Genomic DNA, 22,686 nt, shown 5'->3' with positions numbered 1-22,686 from the left:
GAAGGGGACTAAGATTTTTCTATATAGTGTATGCAGCTAGATTCTGGATTAACACTGGTAATTGGGACTGAAATTTCTACTAAGCATGATGTCATATTACCCTACTATATCACTTAGTACCAGCAATCTCTGCACTCCTTGCCACTGCTGTTAAATGAATCACTGTGGGTCATTAAATTAGGACTTCTGCACACCTTCCTGCTGGCTTGCAATAACAAAAATCAGCAGAGAAGCCGGTAGAAACTTGCAATTCCCAGGTGGCTTGTAAGCAGACCAGAAGACAGGTAAGTGGCTGCTGTCCACTTGCAAGGGTACATGGGTGGCTGGTGCAGTACAAGTTCAGATGGGCTGAGGGAGGATGCACAAGAGGGTTTGAGTGACTAGTAAAGCACAGAGAAAGTGCAGATGGGCTAGGGAAGGGTGCATAAGAGCATGTGGTTGGGTGGTAAGCTACAGCACAAGCACAGATGGGCTAGGGAAGTGTGTATGGGTGGCCAGTGAGATATGGCAGAGTTGGGTGTGGCTGCTGCAATGAGGGAGGATGTGGAGGGTGCAAGTAGGCCCAGAGCCATAGTGTGGCAAAAGTCTCAGAACCATGGTTCCTCGGTAGATTGTCCAAGATGGTGAGTCCAGTAAAGGGGAGAAAGGAAACGGCAACAAAGGTCATCTAGGGCAACAGTGGAGGCAGCACAGGGGTAGTTGTAAATGTGAGCTGGCTCAAATGTTTATCATCTGATTATGGGACATTGTGATAGTTATAAATTCAAGGGCTGGTACCAAGTCCATTTTTTTCAGTGGCATTGTAGCTTCAAAATGGGCAGAATAAATAAATGTTAAGTAAGGATTACCTGTATATAATGATTGTGTATGACCAATATTTAGCCCATTGCTTGTTTTTCCCCTTCCTGACTCTTTTATAGGATATTCATGCAGTTTGTATAAAGCTTCTAATAATAAATCACCCAAGGCAATCAGACTCATTATATTTTCAGTATTTGTTGTTTCATCAAAGAAATATAGTTCCCCTGAATGTCTCTAAATATTGTTATATTACCTGCAGATCCAATAGGCAGTAACTGCTTAATTGCTTGTCAGATTATACAAACGGAACCCTAGTATTTTAGATCTGTTATATATTATAGTACATGTTTAAATTACTATTTGGTTGTTTATGTTCAAGCAATGTTTATTTATAACATATTTTGAAAATAGCTTTATAGATTTAGTGTTGATAATCTGATATATTTTTTATTTCTGTTTTAGAATGCTATAATAGCACAAGTGCTTTTATTGTATTGCATCTTGTTTTATGCTGATTATTGACAGAAATGAAATCAACTAATTAACCTATGACATTTCTCCTGACATATATATTTTTAATTTTCATATAACAAATTGCTCTTAGCTCAAGCCATTATTCCTTGTACGAATAGATATTTCTCCCATCAGACCACAGACTCTCCACTGGTTTCTATCAGTGATTTCAGTTCTTAAAATATTCCCTTTTTTCTCGTCATGAATTCTTTCAAGGTACACAAATTCATCTACTCGCTTTAATTTTTCACCATTTGTATATAATTTACCATCATTCTTTTCCCTCTCAAACACAATTACTTTGATTGTTGATAGATTATTTTTGCGCTATCATAGAATCTACATAAAATTCTTTACAAATTTTTGGATTTTCAGTCAAAAGCCCAGTGTCACCTTTATACAAAGATGCACATACTTTCATATTTCAAACCCACAATGTTCTTAGTCATCAGAGTCCTTTATTATACATTGATCTATAAATACTTTAAGTGATCAAACATTCTGCATCCTTCTCTTATTCCTTATTTGGTGGTGAACCATTTGTTAAGTTTTTCATTTATTTTCAGATTTGTTTTACTTTCATCATTTATCACAGTCAGGAACCAACTCCGATATCATGTTCATGCAAAAAGCACTATAATTCAAATATACACATTCTCCAAATCAACAAACACAAAAGAAACTTATTTTTTCATAATCAACCATGTTAGTGATCTGCTAAAGCAGTGGTTCTCAACCTTTCTAATGCCGCGACCCCATAATACAGTTCCCCATGTTGTAGTGACCCCCAACCACTCATACATCACCGGGTGCCAGGGGCGTGGCCAAAGAAAAGAGGGGGAAATGGCGGACAGCTTTGTTTGGCGACCCCCGTGAAATGGTCGTTCGACCCCAAATGGGGTCCCGACCCACAGGTTGAGAACCACTGTGCTAAAGAGTAACATTCTGGTACATACTCTTCTGTCTTACATAAAACAATATTGCATTTTCCAAATTTTGCTCATTTTCTCTTCTTGAACCATTTAGTAAGGATTATATCCAATAGTTTTCCAAACACATAACAAACTAATACTTCAGTAGTTTTTTCATTCCAGCATTACATTTTTCTTTGTATAAAGAACAATAGCACATCTTTAGCTGTCAATCACAAATGCAGTCTTTACACACTCAATGAAGAAGTCAGACCACCCTTTTATAGTCAGACTAAATTCATACCTTAATTGTTTTTAGTTTCAAATTTTTCAACAGCATTTCACTTCCTTTTTGAATATTTTTTGATGACTAACAATTACAATTACTTTAGTTCCTATCTTTGACAGATAACTATAGTAATCTTTAAATTATTTTTTTTAGTTTTCCCCCAATCCATTTTAATAACAAACCATTTCATTACTTTCTTAATTCTGTTCCTTCTGCTGACAGTCTTCCCTTAATGTTCTTCAAAATCTTTTAAAACTATTTTTTTAAAAAAATCCATCAAAATGGCTCTGCATTTTCATTTTTTTATTTCATTCATGTAATTTCTATAGCTGCCCATCTCAAACAGTGACTCTGGGTGGTATATCATAAAAATATCAAACAATAAAAGAATTAAAACAATGCAGAATAAATATACATTACAATCAATGGCCAGCATGAAACAAAATACAGTACAAGAAAAAAACCTATGGTAATGTGCTGTAGTTTATATAGCATTCTCAAATGTAAATAAAGCAAAAACAAAACGTTGCTGTTGTGGCCACATTCTTTCCAGGTATCTTTTTTTCTCTACTCTTCAGGCTTTGCTACAATTACTCTCTTATATGCATTTTTCTTTATAGCTTCTTTTTTTCATTATTCCACCAAGCATTTTTACAATGTACTTCATATAATATTTGAGTATAATATTTTATATTAGCTCTGCAAATTCCTGTGGCATATATCTTTTTGAGGCATCTAAACAAAATAATAACAAATTATTATTATTAGTTATAATAATAATTTATAACTAATAATAAATAGTAATTTATAAATTTTATGCTTGGTGAAATTATAATAATTTCATCAAGCATAAAATTAACTAAAAGGGATAGTCAGTTTTCAGACATTATCTGTTTTTGTTTTTGTTTTTGTTTTGTTTATATTTCATTTTCCTTCCAACAGTCTCCTGATAGTATGACCAATTCCTTTCTGAGATAGATTAGTATGAAAGCAATAGCAATAGATATGGATATATCTATATATATCTATATATATAGATATAGATATACACATATGTATACACACACACACACATACACACACACCTAGGGAAACTGTTATTTCTTAGTTTTTAAATATTTATTGCAATATATTACAACAATATATTTAATGTTATTTAAAATATATGTTCAATACTAGTTTTGAATTTCTTTTCTATCAGACCAATATTTGCCTTTATGTTTTCAAACACCACAAAGAAGTATATATTTTTGTTAGCATTGACTGGGTAGCATGCATCATGAGGTTTTGTGAAGGCTTGGCACAGGGAACTGAATGAACCCAGCCATTGTGATTCATAAAGCACATTTGATGGCTTAGTGCAATTGTCAATCAATCATACAGAACCACATAACTCAACACATTCTTTTCCAATGTGGGAGTTCTGAGACATTTATTAAATTGAACATAGGCTCTTATTATGCTGATCCTAACAGCAAGACTTCTTTTGTAAAATTCTGCTAGCAACAGAACAATATATGTAACTTCAGTTCTATGAACCCCAACTAGGTAAATTGTAATGAAGAAACTTACAATTATTACAGATTCAAAGTTTGAATTAATTCTATCAAAAACTCTTTTTGTATGAAGAAGGTTGGTATAAACTCAGCTAAAAACTGAAGATGAAATGCTCATCTTTTCCTAGTCTTTTTAGAAGTATTGAGAACATTTTCACTCCTTAAAATCTTAATTACTCTGTCAATTACTAAGAATAAAGAATTTAAATCTTTGCCATTGTGTGCCTATGTTGTCAATGTGAAGTGCATAACTTTGAGTGAAAAAGTACCGCTAAAATGCTGAAGCTAATATTATAGTGCATGTCTTAATACAAAACCAGGATAATGAAAAATGCCATTCTTTGTAGCAAATAGATTATACATTCATGCCATTTCAGTTAATTACAAGAAAAATAAAACTCTGTGACAGGGGTATACTTTTGTCATTGATTGTACTCAGAATTCACTAACAGTTCTGTTCTTATATTTTGCTGGACAGGGAATTTGAGAACACTAGCAAGAGATTGGTGGACTTTCAAATAAACTTGGCAGAATTAAAAATATTGCCAAACACATCATCATATACAACTAATTTTTTCTAGTCACTTGGGTTTGGGAACACCAGATGATGACTCTAAAGTAGACCAAGCACCTAGTGCTTCTTATACTATAATTAAAATAATCTTATGTATTCTAGAAGTAAATAAACATCAAGGCTAAAGAGATAAAAGATATAATCCTAAAAATCAAAACATCCTCAGCTGTATTTTAATCCTGTGCCTATTATTCTAGCTAGGAAGATTGTTCTGTTCTGTAATATCTACATATAACCCTTCATGGACTTCAAATGGGAGACAAGAGAGGAAATTAACCACCGTGATAACATTAAAAAACCCAAATGAACACTAAATAAAACCTAAAAATATTTTCCTAAGTAAACCTTTCAAGTGCCACAAGGACTCAGCAGAATAAAGACATCTGACACCATGCATCTTAGATACCATGACTGGACTATGTCTGTGAAAAGGAAGTGGGCTGACATTCATTCTTGAGTGGTTATCTAGATAGGTGCCTACTAAATAAGCTTTACCTGACTGATGTTATCAAGGTGGGGAAAAAAGTATATCATCTGGATCAACCCAATTTCTCTAATAGGAAGTACTATTATCATAGGATGCTTCAAGTCATGAGGGACATCAAGAGTCCTTCACAGGTGTATGGGCAGAGAGATTCCAATTGTTGTCATAACATGTGGTGTTTTGGAGCATCCCCTTTTCACTTTTTTTAAAAAAATGATAAAATATGACTAGTAATGTAACAATAAGAACAACAATGATTAACATGAACAGTTATTATAGGCATTATTGTATGAGAGACATTTGGATATTTAAAACTGAGGTGCCATTTTTTTATACCCAGTCCTTAAGATAGAATGAGGTTTTAGCTCTGGATGCCTCTTGTATTCATAACTGCTACTTGCATTCATAATTTCCATGAAAACTGTGGGGATGTATTGTTGAGCAAGGCCTCTAGCTTGCCTTATAAGAGTTCCATTGATATCTTGATAACTGTGATGAAGAGAGCAAATTCTTTATTCTGAAAAATTCTGGGTTTATAGAAGTGACTGTAATCTCCTTTACCATGACAGTCGATTTAGAAGCACCACCTTTGTGCCTGGCATAGATGAAGAAGAACCCAAAGTTTGTTGACTTACTTGTGCATTCCAGAATTGCCTATATAATGGTCTAAATGCTCGGCATGGGCCCTGATTCACTTGTGAATGTTCTTCCCCATTATTGTTTACTCTTATGGGTTTTCTTTTGACCCCTATTGGAATTTGTGCACATGGGGATTGCTTCTTTGTTGTTGCTTTTATCTCTTACTAAAATTATATTTGGCTTGCAAGGAATGTTTATGCTTTTGTTTTTCCATAGGGTGTTTTTGAGGTAATCAAAAAATTAGAAATGAGTGACTATTGGTGGTACAGAGCAAATGTGTAAGAATTAAAAATCTGAATCAAACTCTCCAGAGCTCCCCTGTTTCTTTTGTTTCAATCAACTACTATTTGCCAAGTCAAAGAGGAAGGGCTGATAATACAATAGTTTTTCAGTAACATCCAAGGGTTCATGAAATACTGTATATACTTTTTGGACAAAACAAATAAAAACACTATATTTCCCACATAATGATTTTTTAATACAGTTAGCATGTTTGTTGCAGCCCAAACCATTAATTATTAATGATTCTTTGGTTTAATAGTGTGGGGAAAACAAGGCCAAGAAATGGAAAGTTGGGTTATTATTAAATTTAAAAAAGATACAAATGATAAGGAAGCAAAGTTAAGAGTACTGAGCTCTGCAACCTTCCAGAACAAGAAACTATAGTGGTAGCCTATTTGTAATATCCACGTGTATTATAAGATGGACCTGCATATGTGACTACAGTCCCAAATTATGTCCCTTTCTGTTCAAAGATCTTAACTGAAATGACATGAAAGGAAGAAATATCTAGCACTTTCACATATGATAAAATTAGTAACACTGATGAGCCATTTCCTGATGTTTCTCTTGTAGTTACTGGCTTATTTATTACCAGTCAGAGAAGATCTGAAGCCCTGCTGAACAAAATGTTGAGGAAAAACTCAGAGATATATCTCACTGGAATACAATATTGGAACATATTTTAACTACTGTAGTACTTGGGGTCATTTATGTAATCGAACATTACTTAAGGTTGCTGTTTAATCCTTCTTCTTGTGGAATCTATCTTTATGCATGATTATCCTTGAAATATTTACCTTACCAAAACACTTAGGCTTGATTCAGGATCATTTAGTTTGCTTTACTACTTTCTGAAACATTTTTTTTTTTTTTTTTTGCTTTTAATCACCATGACCTTAAGCTGTGTGATCACCTCTGGCTTGTTCATAATTGGTGATGTGATTCATAGGGCTATAAAGAGGCAAGAACCTGAAAGAAAGCACAACTGCTGAGCAATTTTCATTAATTTCAGCAAGGATTACTCAGAATATATTCTCTACTGAAGTGTGCCCCTTTTCTCCGATATTTTAAATGAATCTCAATGTGGAAAATAATGAACAAAATAAAATATTTTTACGTCAAGCCTTGAATAATGTATTTTTATAATACAGCAAGGACAACAGCAGTATAGACATTGATTTTTATTAATTAAGAATCAGTTTTCTTCTGCTTCAGTATTGATGTGTGCTCCCCTTTGTGAACACCATTCCAGCCATCAATTATACAATGAAAGTATACTTATTCTTCATCATGAACCTGAAAAATCATAAAACAAGACAATATAATTTATATGCAATAGAAATTACCACTGTAAAGAAAGAAGAATAAGAAAGGAATGTGATGCAGTAAATTACATTTAGAAAATCCTTTAATCTCTGTTTAGGCAGCTAAAATTTTAGAACCAGAAAGCTTCTGCCTGCCAGTGTTCAGCATACTAGTCAGATGGACTAATGATCCTGCATGTATGCTACACAAATTCTTAAAACAGTATTTTTTTGTGCGAACATTATGCGAATAGCCCTGTTAAACTTAGAAGAATTTCCTCATGAGTAAATATGTACATAATTTTCTATTAAAAATGAAAACAGACTTTTTAGTTCTTCACTAGTGGCATTTTGAACCCATATGGCCTCTGGTTGGGCACATATTGCCTTGGGTCCATGAGCCTACTTTCAACTACAAACTGCAAAGGCTAGTAACCCTGCTTTCCTATGTGGAAAATAGTTTAGCATAATAAAACATATATATTTAAGAAATGTGACTTGCTCTACTGTTTAGTAAACAATGGCACCCAACTCTTAATCTGTTCACAGATAGGTAGAGCATTAAGGACATCTGTCTGTTCCTGAAGGATTTATTACTGGATTGCAAGCAACTGCTGTTTAGTGAGAAACCTGAGGTAAGTCTGTTTCAGCTCATTAATTATCTTGATACTTCACAGAATATATTTAGAGTTCTTGAAGCACACCATGCATACTTTTCTCTGGGGTCTTAGACACACATAATTTTATTCTCAAGTCATTGTGTGAGGCATTTTTTTATTAAAACACAAATTTTATTACAGTTAATAAAAATATCTCAAAAGAAAATCACTCTACCATGGTACAACAGTCACACTGTGAGGTAACTAACACATTTCTATATCAAGGCTTGTAAAGTAATTGTTTGATAAAACTACTTCCATTGCAAAAAGCTGTCTAGTTGCAGTATTTGTAGTAGCTTCAGCACAAGTTCTTTTTTAATATCTTCCTAATCTGATGTTTACATAATAATTCATGGTACCCTTAACTAATAGTTTGGTTCCTAAATCATTAAAAATGTGTCAGACAGCTTTAGCAATGTTTATATTGCTATGGTGGATTTATATACAAGGCAAATGAAATACTCAGTATCTGGAGTATACTGGATTAACTGCACTGCCTTCTTTAACCATATTTCTGATACTTTCCTAAAGTTTGCTTGCCTAAAAGTAAACAAGGAGTGTATGACAGTTAACCTCTTTCATTTTATGATCCTTTCTATAGAGTATCACCAGATGCCAGGTTAAAATTTATGGTAAAGGAGAAACTGAAGTAAGAATGGAAGTTATTTGCACTCAGATTAGTTACTGGTTTCTTCTTCCCAGAATCCTTTCTGTTTCATTGGCCTGTATCCAAATGGTTTTTCCTGAAGATTTTCTACATTTGACTACCTAAAGCTTGCATCCAAATTAAATTGTGCAGATGGTGCTTTCTATATCCTATGATTGCTGCTTCGAGTGACATTTTGTATGTGTTCTCAGGGCAACTGAAAAGAGGTTAAGTGGTACAATGCACTGCTAAAAATATCAGAAGAGTTGGTTATTTCTTGCCTATCAAAATGTTCATGAAGGGACATGTTGCTGTTCTTTCTTCAAGCAAGACCATTCCACTCTTATTTTCTTCTGCCCTTGAGGGTGATTTTCTTTCCCTTTCCTCATAACCATGTACTTTTATCCTTATCTAAACATTATGTGTCTTCTCTATAGAATATTAATGACTGCTTTTAAGTTCTATGTTCAGTCTTTCGGCACTTGTTTCACTCACTCAATTGCATCTTTTATTCCCTTCATTCTCTTAGGTTTTTTAAAAAAATGTTTCTCAAGCAACATATACTTGCATATTAATATAACTTGCATATAAATAAGACAGAGGTTCTAGAAGGGGAGGATAAGCAGGGGTGTGCTTTCCATACTCTCAAAATGTCCCTTCCATCTTCTCTCCTGATAGACTAGTCTCAGTGTGGTACAGTAGAAAAGATCCCATGCAACCAGCATCAGAAAAGATGGCGGAAAGCAAACAGGAAGAGAAAATTTCTGAGAGAAGAGAAAATTCATGTCATTTAGTCTTCTTCAGAGTCAGTGTGGTATGTGTTTAAGGCATTAGACAGGAAACCAAGAGATTGTGAATACTAATCCTGAGGGATCCTTGGTACTCTCTGAAAATCTTGCCAAGAAAACTGCAGGGACTAGCAGATGCTGAAAGTCAACACCACTCATTACCTGTAAATGGGTGATCAGGGAGGCACTTAATATTTCAACAGCCCATCATTCGTATGTTCATATGAAGTGACAATACTGTAGAGCTGGTGTTCCTTAAAGTTAAAGCTGTTGAGATAACCCAGCTAGATATGCTGATAGTGTGAGTGATAGCATATTTTCATTCTGCTGCAAATTGATACCTGATTTAAATGGAATTTTGGGATGCACATTTTGCAGTTCTGACAGTGAGGGCACCATAATGGTTTGGGATATGTCTCAAATACCACCGTTCACTATCATCTTTTTAAATTTGGCTATAAGGCTTAACTCATGTGAGACTTGTGCCAATGTTACAATTTCTAAATATTAATCTCAGCACTGAGTGAATAGGTACAAGTCTAACAATAGGCTTTATGCCAAAGATTCATTGCTTTTAAGAATTGAACTTTGCTTAAAATGCTTACTGCTTTTAACAAAAACAAAACCCCAATACATAATAATTAAAGAACAGAGACAAGATTAGGAATGAGCCTTTCCTTCAAATGCTTTCTCCTTCTGAGAAAGAGGCACAGATGATGAATGGGCCCTTTTGTACAGGCATTCTGCTTAAGAATTGGAAACTACAACTGCCAATCTTCCTCTAAGCACATCTATTCAGTACAGAAAGCTACTTGTATTCTAGCCAGCCTGCTTTCACCAGCTTCACTGCCTACCGCTGCCTACCACTGCCCAAATTTACCAAAACTTCTCCAGCTACAGAACTCCAAGAAGATCTGCAGCAATACGATGATGCCATACAATCTGCCACTAAAAGCCTCATTGTCATATACCGTATAATCTTTCAACTTTCAGAGCCTTTTTTCCCCTCCATATTAGCTGCCTAAATCCTCTGCTGTCATTAAAATCCACTTCTTTCTACACCAGTCATATTACGCTGTTGCCCACAATGTGCAGTAGGATATGTGTGCCTTACTTCTACACTTGTCCTCTTCCTCACTGTCTAGCTGCTTTATTTTGAGCGTTTCTGAAGCAACACAACTTTGTAAACCAGCTTGTGTTGTCTATAATTGTCTTCACTGATACAGTTGCTCAAGTCAAATTACTGGCCTGACTTCCACTAATTCTGGCATCTACTTACAATTAGATTACGAAAGGTAAACTGTTTGAGAAGTGAAACCCTTCTAATCTTTCAAATAGAATATTGCTAACAAGCACATCTTTACACATTAGTGTCACATGGAGATTTGTCATTGAGTGTCTTTTTGTGTCTTCCCAGAAGTGGTTCTTATTAAAATAAGGATGGCATCTTGACACACAAAATTGAATTGGGCTCCTACAAAAATTAAATCTTCAGTTTAACTAACTTCAGGTCTGATTCACAAATCTATTTAGTGTATATTTCCTCCAATAACAGATGCCCTCACATCCTTCTCAGAGGTATCCATTTGGCCTTCATGAGACCAGAATGTTGGACTAGATAAAAATAAAAGCTCTTTTCATGGTTTCATGACTGAGTAATATTTGGGGGGAATGTGGCAAGATAGCAAGGGAAAGACAGGCAGACAGGTTAAATATTCTGCATATAGCTTTTTTTACATTTTGAATTGGAAAAAGGTTAACTGCCTCCAAGTTTCCAAAAATTGCTAGATTTTGCACATTCTTCCCATATTATGTCACCAAACTGATTTTATTGTAATATTTGTAACTGCATAAAAAAGAAAGCAACAGGAGATGTAGGCACTTGTATAACCTGCAGAGATGGTAAGTCTGCAGTGGGTCTGCCATGTCTATTATAAATAGTGTGTGAGGTTGTGAGCTTTTGTTTTTTATACAGCTGTAGGCATTCTTATGTTCTCCACTGGCCCTTTGGGGAGCCCTCAGAATGGTGACCATGACAACAACTAATGATTATGCAATTTGCCACTAGAGGCCACTCCTCCTTTTGCAGCTTTCATTGGGTAAAGTCAGTGAATAATTTCTTTTTGTCACTATCCACCACCATTAGAGAAAATAACTTGATAAAACAAGATTATATGAAATTTAATTGCCCATAGTATTAAAATTAGCTACATTATTAACAACCACTTTTAAAGCTGTTTTGTGCCACAAATTTGAATTTAAAAAATCCTTTGTCAACTCCCACATTGTTTTTAATAGTCCTAGATTGTACCTTTAGTTATTAATTGTAATATTAATTACAGTCATTTTAAAAATACAGTTACATGGGCAAAGCATGGCTGATTAATACATAGTGGGTATCTTTTTAAATACTAGTAATCCAGACTGAAATAGTACGTTTCGGTTTCTGTGCTCAACAGCACTTTATTTCAGATGATACTCATATAATATATAATGCTTTTATCTCAGCAAGTGCAGAAAAAGTGGGTTTTTACTCCAGCCTAGCATAGTCTTCTCCAACACGATGTGTTCCAGATGCATTATGAGAATACTGTAGGCTGGTTGAAAAATAAGAAATGATGGAGATTTTTAACTAGATGGAAAAGTCTAATTTAGCAGCCCAATGTTCCATTTTGAATCTCAAGTTTCATCCCATCTGACAGGAATGAATCTGGCAGGCTTGGCCTTCTTCTCTAAAGGGGACAGGCAGAGGAGAATCAGGACTTTCACCTTGGAAAAAGTTAATTTCAATGACATATTCTAGATTCACTGCCTACCCTTGTTCCTCTCCCTTGTTGTTCTTTTAGAGATTCTAGCACAGTGGTTCTCAACCTTTTTAATGCCGCGACCCCCAACCGGTCATAAGTCGAGGACTACTCAACCGGTCGTAAGTCAAGGACTACTCAACTGGTGCAGCACCGTTTGCAGAATGGGACTTTTGGCGGGCTCAGCAGGGCAGAGACAGCCTGGACAATTCCTATTGGCTTTTGAAAGCCAATAGAATTAGACTCTATTCAAGAGAGTCTATTCTATTGGCTTTCAAAAGCCAATAGAATAAAAGGGAGTAGCACAGCTAAGGAAAAGGGGAAAAAAATGGTGGACTGCGTTGTTTGGCGACCCCCGTGAAATGGTCGTTCGACTCCAAATGGGGTCCCGACCCATAGGTTGAGAACCACTGTTCTAGCAGAATCATTTTCTTCCACTTCATACCTTTTTCATGCCAATGTCTCTTGACTTTGTCCTGAGCTTATTAACCTGGGATTCAGCAATCTCAGCTCGTTCTTCAGCATCATCCAGCTCATGTTGCTGTTTCCTATATTTTGCAAGGTATTGATTGGCTTGAGTTTCCTGTTGGGGGAAAATATATAAGGATATAACAATATTTGACTTTGACAATCAAGAAGCAAAGGTCCTCTGAAACACACAGACAAGACAAATCAGGTTTATACATAGCAAACTGCCTTTCAGATATATTGAACTGAAAGTTCTATTACATCTACTGGCCAGGAAGTTATGGGAATTGTAATCCAACACCCTTAAAAAGGCACTAAGCTGGAAAAGGCTACTGTAATTCATAGTTAAATATTTAATGATATTGTGCTGGAAAGCAATTTCATTTATACTAATCTTTGAAGTTACCAAGGAGGGACCTTTGGAAGTCAGGAATATTGATTTCAAGCCTTCAGTTGGAGAAGAGATGGCCTAGCAAAATTCAACAGTTTTTACGGACAGGAAAAAATAACAAATGTTCTAAACACAGAGGATTTTCACCAATTGTTGTAATGAATCTGTCCAGGATAATATAAGAATAACAGACAGATACACTGAGTTACATTTCACAGTTGGTTTATTTGGTTTTGGCTTTAGCATAATGAATAAATCTAACCATTGTGGTTTATAAAAGAGGCTTTTGGGAGGGATTTTTTTTATAGGAATAATGGTTCTTAATAGGATAAACCCCAGATCTGACATTATTTCATCTGCATTTAAATTTAATTAGAATTTTTTAAAAATTGTTTTCAGTCTTATCAATGGTGTCTACAGGGAGAACAAAAATAAGTCACAATGGCAATCACAATTGCATGATTGAACCTCTGTCAGTTTTTCTTTTTTAACCTCTTATAAATATCACTGAATGATAAATGAAAGCTTTTCTTCCTTTAAAAATATATTTTGATAATTTCTATTTCTATTTTGATATACCTTGGTATCATTTAGGGGATGCATATGGTTTTGGTTGTACATTTCTCCTTTATAGCCTAGGGTGCTGCATAAACCCAAATATATGTGGTGTATTTAATAAACTATGATTAAATCAAGATTTCTGAGCTGAATAATTAAACAACATATCAAAGTGTGGAATTAGCAAATGTCAGCAAGCAGAATTAAGATTTTATAAATATATAGGGAATTATTACTTTTTCAACTATAAAGTCAAAATTATCATCATTAAAGTACAGAATGGAATGCTGATCAAGCATGTCATAGACAGACTAGATTTATTTTAAAAGTTTAATACTTCACTCTTGTTGTGGCTAAATATAGATTTTGAATTTGCCCTATTTGTGTGTTGCCTTATTATATTTAAATTACATTTAAATATTTATCAGACTCTAATCTAATGAAAACTAATATAACCTTTTTCAAGTCTATTACAAAACTATATTTTCTGTTATACTTGTATTAATTTGCATGAAAATGGATTCTTCATTTACTTTATCATTTACATTTTACACTATTTTCCTTTTACCCATTTATTCTGCTTTACATTTATTGTGACCTATGATTGCAAAATATAATTTTTGATGGACAGTTTCATGTTCAGTGTGATGTTTTCAAGGGAGGAATTCCTTTCATCTTTATTTTCCAAAGCTGTTCCTTTGAACTGAGCAGCATCCACAAAATAGGGAACCAGTATTGGAAATTATAATATCTTTCCTTGTATAAGTGCACACACATAAGTCGATTTGTGACCCAACAAAAATAACACCTAGATTTTAAGGAAGAAACATAATTTAATTTAATAATTTTAACCTACAGATTACACTGCTGTAAGAAGACTGATCTATTTTTGAGAAAATCGTGTGTGTAAGTTGTGTATGCAACTGCTTCATGCCCTATGGGATTGCAGCTTACAGTAAACACACATATTGCTTTGTTTCTGTTCTGCAGGGTAATAAGCAAGATCTATCAATCTCTACTGAGGTAGAAACAGAAAATAGAGCGAACTCTTTTACGACAAAATGGCATCTTTTATCATGCTAAGATAAATGATTCCATCTCATAATGTATCATACATTTTCAATTCTAAAGGATGAAATTGTATTTTATACAATGGTACACATTCTAAGTGTAATTTCCTGTGTTTCTGATGTTTGGGCATTTCTTTAGCCAAAATGGCCTCATTGATGCAAAAGAGGACAATATAAGACAATCTAGGAAAACACCAGGATTTTTGGAAATACCATAAAAAGATAGAAAAGTGCTATCTAATAATATCTAGGAGAAAAGCAAAAAAATTATAAATGTACAATAATGATACTATACAACTTACAGCTTCTTCTGCTTGGTGCTTGTAGCTTTTTACTTTGAGTTGCAATTTATCAATTAGCTCCTGCATTCTTGCCAAATTCTTTTTGTCTTCTTCTGCCTTTTAATAAATAAAGGATTAACATCAGCAACCATGAACTATGCACCAAGGCTAGCCTAACAATGCTAACCAAAATGTTGTTTCTTAAGACATAAGTCTTTATTTTTATTAGATTTCCTCTTGCTATTCGTCTAGGTAGCTCAGGATAACCTACATTGGGTGCTCTATTTTATCTCATATCAACAAATGAGAGGCAAGGAAAGAATAGGCAAAGAATCACAGTTTCTTCCATAGCTGGAATAATATTTAAAAAATGGTAGTCCTCTTTCCTTCCAGCAAGCAATAAAATACAAACATGAAGTGTGTATTTAAATTAACCAAAATATCACAACTGTTCACATGAAAAGAAATGAGTGGATTAATAATACACACTTGCACATTTTAATTACTTTTTTTTAAAAAAAAAAATCAAGGGCACAAGTACAATGTTCATCATCTGCTATAACTGAAGATGATATTTAACACTGATACCCTCTGTTGGGACAAGAACTATAGGCCCAGTCTCCAACTTTGAGTTGGCTGAATTAAGGAACAATTAACTTTAATACCATTTTAGAGGAAAGTCTTCACACTTAATATGGAAAGAAGTATGTCATCTTCCAACACAGCAATCATGGATTCCTAATGTTTATTTTCTAACTGATACTATTAATCATTTCTGTTTTCCATTCTTGAAAGTTAACAGAAGTTATACTAAATTATTTAACAAAGATTAATAAGATAAATTAACTTATGCTATAGTAATGTTAACAATACTAATAAATAAACCTCTACTGTGGTAAAAAAAGTTCTTTGTCCTTGAATAATATAGTTATAATAATAATAATCCTGAAAAACAAGTAGTTCTTGTACAAATGTTTTATTATTTGCACAATGTGTTCACTTCCAAACAGTCACACTGATATTTCTGCATTCTATTCTAATCAGGAAGCATTCAGGATTTTAGAAGGAAATGGTAGTAGACAAGAAAAGGTCTAATAAAAGTAGAACCTTTTCTTTTTCTTTCTCTTCAACACCTCTGTCTTTATTCTTATAATACAAAGCTATTTTTGGCTATGCATACTAGATATAGGACAGAATCACATGCATACTTTAAGTTGGATTTTTTTGCATCCAATATTTCTTCAGAATTTCTAAAGAAATGTTGCTTTATGTACACGTGTGTACAGTATCTGGGGAAAAATGTGTTATTTTACTGCAATATTTTAATATTTTAACTAGAATTACCTGGTAAGTCAACTCTTTGATGCGTCTCTCATATTTGCGGACTCCTTTCTGAGACTCAGTATTTCGACGAATTTCTGCCTCTAGTTCATTTTCTAGCTCACGAATCTGCACCAGTACAGAAATATTGTTAGACTGGGTTTACCATAACACTAAGCTCAGGATGAACAATTTTGCATAGATTATAAATGTAATTCACTGTCCTGGTTATTGATAATCTTCCAATTAGTCTATGATGTCATCAGAGGGGATAATTTTGCCTTTTTAAAAGAGTTATGGAATGGGAAGAATGTCAGTTCATCTCTCAGAAAACTGATGTTCCCTTTCCCATTCTTAGTTAAACATTTTTACCTAAACACTATACCGATAAAATTCAGCTATATTGCTTCATGTTTCAATGTTATTATTTCAGCTTATTTTCTGGTAGATGAAAGGAGTTTTAAAGGTTCCAAAGACCTTATATTCCCATTGTCATATTTTATTTATTAGCTGCCCAGTGGAGTCTGAGCAGTGTACAAAACTGGAAAATCCATAAAAACAGGTATAATATCAAACCAGGTCAACAGCTCAGGCTACAGCAATGTTATAAACAACAAATCAAACAAAATAGAAATAGCTAAACAATAATATATCAATTCTAAGCCTAGGACCCTATTTGGCTTTTCAAAGATTTTCATAACCTTAAGAGAGAGAACACAGTCCTTATTTCTGGTGGGACGTTGTTCCAGAAGGTGGGACTGTGACAGAGAAGGCATTTTTTCCTTGATCTCACAAAGATGACAGTGTTTAATAGAAGGGACCTGAAGTGTATTCATTCTGCTGGGACATATCAGACAGGGAAAAATTATTGGAGACAAATGGTTCCTCAGATATCCAGTCCCTATTTTATCAAAAGATTATAATGCAATTCAATTACTTTGTTCTGAATTTGGTCCCATACAAATGGGGTAGGTAAGTTATATGTTGTGAGTTGTAAACCACATTTACAGTAAAATATGTGAAGCCAATGGGTTATGTGCCATTGAGTTTGTAATTCAGGAATTTAGTAATATATATTAGTCCATGAGATTATGGATCTGTGCAATCCAGTGATCTGCAAAAATGTTAGCACAAGGCAGCTATATAGCTAAATTATAGGAGACAAGAAACAGGATCCTTGAAAACGATACGGAAATAGAGGACTAAGTTAAGGAAGAGATATACTAGTTTTTCTTTGAATTAAAATACCAGAGAATCCATGCACAGCTCAGCCAATATGGAAGGTGGAAGGAAGGAGACTGCACAGCAGACTGAGATCAAGATAGGCAAAAAGAAAACAAGCTAAAGATCTGACCCGTGAAAGCAGCCAGCTACATGCAACATTGGTAGAGATAAGAGTGAATATATATATATGTGACACACAGGGAGAGTTGATACTAGAATATAGTTTAGTATTCTAGAAAGTTTGATTGCATCTGTACATATATCCATAAACTTCTTTCTATTGAAATAAGCAAAAATAAGGGAAGTTCACTATGAAAGGTAGAATGTTCTTTTGCTCTTGGATACCCTACAGGGGGAATTGCCCCATTGTGTAGAAGTTTTGGCACCAAAGCTGATGAATAGACATTTTATAGAATCTGCTTGGAAGACTTTTTAGAAGAATCAGTTCTTGAATTCAGGATTGCTTCTGATGTTATAGCAAGGGTTATATCTGCTTTAAAAATTCATTAAAGAATGGGTAAATATAATAATCATTTATTTATATTATTTTCTATCATTTTAAAAACATACTAGGTACTTTTAAATCAGTGGTTCTCAACCTTTTTAATGCGGCGACCCCCAACCGGTCGTAAGTCAAGGCCTACTCAACCGGTCATAAGTCGAGGACTACTCAACTGGTGCAGCACCGTTTGCAGAATTGGACTTTTGGCAAGCTCAGCAGGGCAGAGACAGCCTGGACAATTCCTATTGGCTTTTGAAAGCCAATAGAATTAGACTCTATTCAAGAGAGTCTATTCTATTGGCTTTCAAAAGCCAACAGAATAAAAGGGAGTAGCACAGCTAAGGAAAAGGGGGGAAAAATGGTGGACTGCGTTTTTTGGCGACCCCCGTGAAATGGTCGTTCGACCCCAAATGGGGTCCCGACCCACAGGTTGAGAACCACTGTTTTAAATGAAAGTATTCTAAATAACAATATTAACTCAGCCAGAACTGTGTTCTGAGTACACATTTTTGAAGTAGGCAACTACCACTTGATTTGATTTCAAGGAAAAATACCCTCGATTCCAGTTTCTGAATCTGCTTTTTGCCCCCTTTGAGAGCAATTTGTTCTGCTTCATCAAGTCTCTTCTGTAAATCTTTGATAGTCTGTTCCATATTCTTCTTCATGCGCTCCAAGTGAGCACTGGTGTCCTGCTCTTTCTTAAGTTCTTCAGCCATCATTGCTGCCTGGAATAACATAAAGTTGTGAAATGGTAAGTTCTACTGTACAACACCAAAATGAGTCTTTTCATTTTGATGATTTAATGGACATAGGAATTTAAAGCTCTAGATAAATTTTCACAACTAATCATAGATAATAATGGTCTAAATAATTTTTTTTTAATAACAAAGCAATTATTTATGCTGGAATAAAAAATGGGATGTCTTCTCACATCAGTGATTGCTTTTTTGGCCTTTTCTTCAGCATTCCTGCATTCCTGTATAGCTTCTTCCACCTCAGTTTGTATTTGAGTAACATCATTCTCCAGCTTCTTCTTCTGGTTGATTAGACTTGTATTCTTTTATTTCAAAAGGAAAAGGAATGTTCATTAGGACAGGATCTTTTGTAACACTAGAACAAGTGCCAATAAGATAAAGTATAACAGTAGCTTTATTCATACACATTCCTGGTAGTATAACTCATATTATTGTCATATTATCCCCAAGAGACACACATAAATCAGGTCAGTTTCTGGTTCAAAGTAGAATCTTCACATTTTTTGCAAGCAAAAAAACCCAACCCCTTCTAGAAAGCATGATATTATAAGGCTTCTTCATTAACTAGTTTGCAAAAAGATCACCAATATTGACTGATATGCCAAATCTATAACTTAGAAAACATCAGGAAGCAAGAAAAGAGTAATCTACCCAAGACAATACTCTTGGAAATATATTATTTCCACAAGAAAGAGCTATGATCTATCAACTTTCATGGAAATAGTGGGGTTTAAAGGAACTTAAATAAGATACATAATTCTTGTACTGAAATTATCTGGATATTCTCCAAACCTCTTGCAGCACAGAAGACCCTTAAAATTTGGATGGAAAAATGCCCAACAGAAAACAAGCAAGTAATGGATGTGTAAATAGTCCCTTAAGCACAAGGATTTTTTTAAAAGAAATGATCAGTCACATATGTGTACAAAGCCAATTTTCTTTGACCTAGAGGCCAAAAGATAAAATTTAAAATATTGGTCAGTGTGTAATATATACTTTATTCTTTCATATAGAAAGAAACCCTGGTGGATAAATCCATTATTTCCTATATAAAGGAATGTTGTTCCACAACAAGGAATCACAAAGAAATCAGTCCCTTATGGTAAATGTTGGATTTATTATCCACCAGGAGACGGAGAAAAGAATAGTAGAGCAGGCAGGCAAACCAACCTGGGTGTGCAGAAGGTTGACACGTTCAGTGGCTTCTAATAATTCTTGTTCTGCCAATTTACGACTACGTTCTGTCTGATCCAGCACAGCCCTCAGCTCATCCAGCTCAGATTGGAGAAGAGTATTACGTCGATCAGTGACTGCCAATTGCTCTTTGAAATCCTCATTAAGGTGTGTTGAATCATCAAGCTGCATTTGCAATTCCTGAAAGAAGATGAAATCTCACATATATCTGTCTATCTGTCTTTAGCTACAGCCATGGAATTCCTGATGTCTTTATTCACACCTAGGCTTAACTTGTGTTTTGTTTTTACTGAGATCAGCAAATATCATGTAAATATTTTTAGAGTTTCCTCTTATTATCTTGGAGTAGCTATAGCTTCTGTAGCCAGGTAGTAGCTTGAGCTACATAATTGTCACTAAGAGAACTAAGAGCAATTTCAAAATTGTGTTTTTTTAAAGTATTGGTTGCTTCCATGTCTGCTTCTTGAGAAGTACATTCTCCAAACATTTTGATTTTTTTTAGGGTTTTCTTCTCACAGGTGAGCAGAATATGCCATCTATAGTGATAGTTATAACTCCCTTCTACCTCTTTTGCCCACTTACTTAATAAATAACACAAGCTTGTGTGTTTTATAAATCTGTAGGCACATCATTCATTAAAAATATAAAAAGAAACATAGAGAGATGAAATTCAAAGTGCTCTACCACTTTTAAATATTTTGATACCTCACTTCCATCTAGTTTTCTATCTTTTTCTTTTCAGAGTAAAATAAATATGTTTTTAACAAATGCACGAAAAGGTCTGATTTATTTCCAAACAAGATAAAGAGATCTGAATTTTCTTTTTAGTTAAGAACTTTGAAATTCTAGCACATATGTACATACATACAAAGATAGCTACATACTTATATAATTCCTGTTTTTGTGCCTAATATGACCATTATATCTAAGGGAGTAGAAAGAGGAAAAATTAAAATGGAGGGGAAGGATATGAACTATATCCTGTTATAATTTGCATATTAATACGAATATGATTCAATGACTTGAAATTGCATTAATTGTGTGAGAAAGATAGGGCTTCTTAAGACTATTCAAGCTGCACATTCTTTAAGGAAAAATACTGATAGATATCGTGGCAAATGTATAGTCTCTAAACCATGTTTGCCAATGTACTGTAAAATGCAATTTATGACATATGTGGAAAAGGCCAAGTAGTTTGGCTGATGAAATTTTTTATTCCTCCACAGCCAACAATCTTCTCATACATGTTATTTTATCCAGGTGGACTTAATTGTTTTATTTTAGAATGACAGGGAAAAAAACATGTATCTGGCCATGGGTTGGCAATTTGAAATTTTCCTTACAACGCCAAATTTGAAACGTAGTACTATATGCTATCTGCGTCCGTTGGAGCTTTGCTATTGTTGTTATGATATACAGATTTCATTAACAATATTCATGGAATACCTTTAATTGAGCCTGAAGGATGCGTGTAGTCTTAATTGCTTCAGAAGCATGTCGGTTAGCATGGCTCAGTTGGACTTCCATTTCATTGAGGTCACCTTCCATCTTCTTTTTCAGACGGACAGCCTCGTTCCTGCTTTTAGCTTCAGAATCCAAGGTAGACTGCAGTGTGTCTATTGTACGCTGCTGGTTTCTCCTATTTTTGAAATAATATTTTATATAGATATACCTTTCATCCCAATCATCTTCAAGCATGTTTTTTTTTTTTTACTATCAGGAATGCTGTTATATTTTTGTCTGTCTATCAGACAAAAGACAATCTGGCTTAATTCTTAATTCTTAAAAAGTGATTCCAGTTTTTTTTCCTGTTTATTTCCTTTTGTTTATTAATATATCTTTTGTCAACATATTGTGCAGACAGTAATTATCAATCAGTCTTAACAACATTCTTGCAAATTAAGACAGCATGTGCAGATGGTTCAGCAGATTCATAAGCAGAAGTAAATTGCCCTCTTCTGCATAATGTGTTACTGGCAGAACAACTATGAAAAAAAAATCTTATGATGGTTAAAAAATATAGATCACTTGTATCTATAGTAAGTTCTTATTGATTTCATTGGATCTAGACTGGCATCATAATCTCTTTCATGGTTCTTTTTTCCCAATTGCTGTAGAGTCTACCTTTTAGTAGACCTTGTTTAGAACTGTGAGCTACTTAGAGTGGGATGGAAACTTAATAACATTATAAGTATGGAAATAATAATAGTTTAAATACAAATGTAATTATAACTGCTGTGGAGAAAAGGAGAAGTTACTTCTTTATAAATATACATTCCTTTATATCTTTCTTTATATCTTTTTGTGTTTTCTACCTTTTTCTATTTTTTTATTGATTGCACTGTTAGCTTTTTCTGATTTTTCTTTTTTGTTTTCTCTAATTTAGTTTGTACTCTTATTATTTTTAAAACATATACATATGTGTGTGTAATAATTACAGATTAAAAAATGAAATGTGAAGAAAGAAAATGCGTTCAGAAGGCTTTGATTGTATAGCTCTTAAATGGTTGGGCTTGAATCCCTATGAGTTCATTTATATTTGTGATTAAAAGTAGAACTGTTACTCTTTTACAGACAAGTATGTTTGCAACTTTAACGATAAATGTCCAGAAGAGAAAACCCAATTCTCTCAAGACTAGGAAAATGTAAGATATTGTATTCAGGTAGAAATCT

The 22,686-nt window shown here is 34.1% G+C and overlaps 1 protein-coding gene and 1 long non-coding RNA gene across 4 annotated transcripts in view; one reads left to right on the top strand and one right to left on the bottom strand.

Moving 5' to 3' along the window:
* Window positions 1-22,686, top strand: part of LOC120317938 — a 223,953-nt gene that overhangs the window by 120,711 nt on the left and 80,556 nt on the right. For 2 of the 3 annotated variants that reach the window (XR_005559362.1, XR_005559361.1), the window contains exon 4: window positions 7,903-7,988. This is a non-coding gene — a long non-coding RNA (uncharacterized LOC120317938). Of the gene's footprint in view, window positions 1-7,902; window positions 12,420-22,686 lie in introns of those variants that run through there. The other variant, XR_005559359.1, reaches the window with a different exon arrangement.
* The window catches only part of MYH15 (myosin heavy chain 15), a 107,830-nt gene continuing 92,047 nt past the window's right edge, over window positions 6,904-22,686 (bottom strand). The window contains exons 36-43 of the mRNA XM_039364995.1: window positions 21,460-21,652; window positions 19,990-20,193; window positions 18,996-19,121; window positions 18,619-18,789; window positions 16,363-16,467; window positions 15,040-15,135; window positions 12,696-12,833; window positions 6,904-7,345 (exon numbers count right to left, since the gene is read on the bottom strand). Coding sequence (XP_039220929.1) covers window positions 7,328-7,345; window positions 12,696-12,833; window positions 15,040-15,135; window positions 16,363-16,467; window positions 18,619-18,789; window positions 18,996-19,121; window positions 19,990-20,193; window positions 21,460-21,652 — 1,051 coding nt within the window. The 3' untranslated portion in view covers window positions 6,904-7,327. The remainder of the gene's footprint in view (window positions 7,346-12,695; window positions 12,834-15,039; window positions 15,136-16,362; window positions 16,468-18,618; window positions 18,790-18,995; window positions 19,122-19,989; window positions 20,194-21,459; window positions 21,653-22,686) is intronic.

Source organism: Crotalus tigris, unplaced genomic scaffold, assembly GCF_016545835.1.
Source record: "Crotalus tigris isolate CLP2741 ecotype Arizona unplaced genomic scaffold, ASM1654583v1 scf7180000019944.6993514239:2294586, whole genome shotgun sequence".
NCBI lineage: Eukaryota > Metazoa > Chordata > Lepidosauria > Squamata > Viperidae > Crotalus > Crotalus tigris.
The sequence above is the reverse complement of the archived record's forward strand: the minus strand, read 5'-3'. Positions and strand labels throughout refer to the sequence as shown.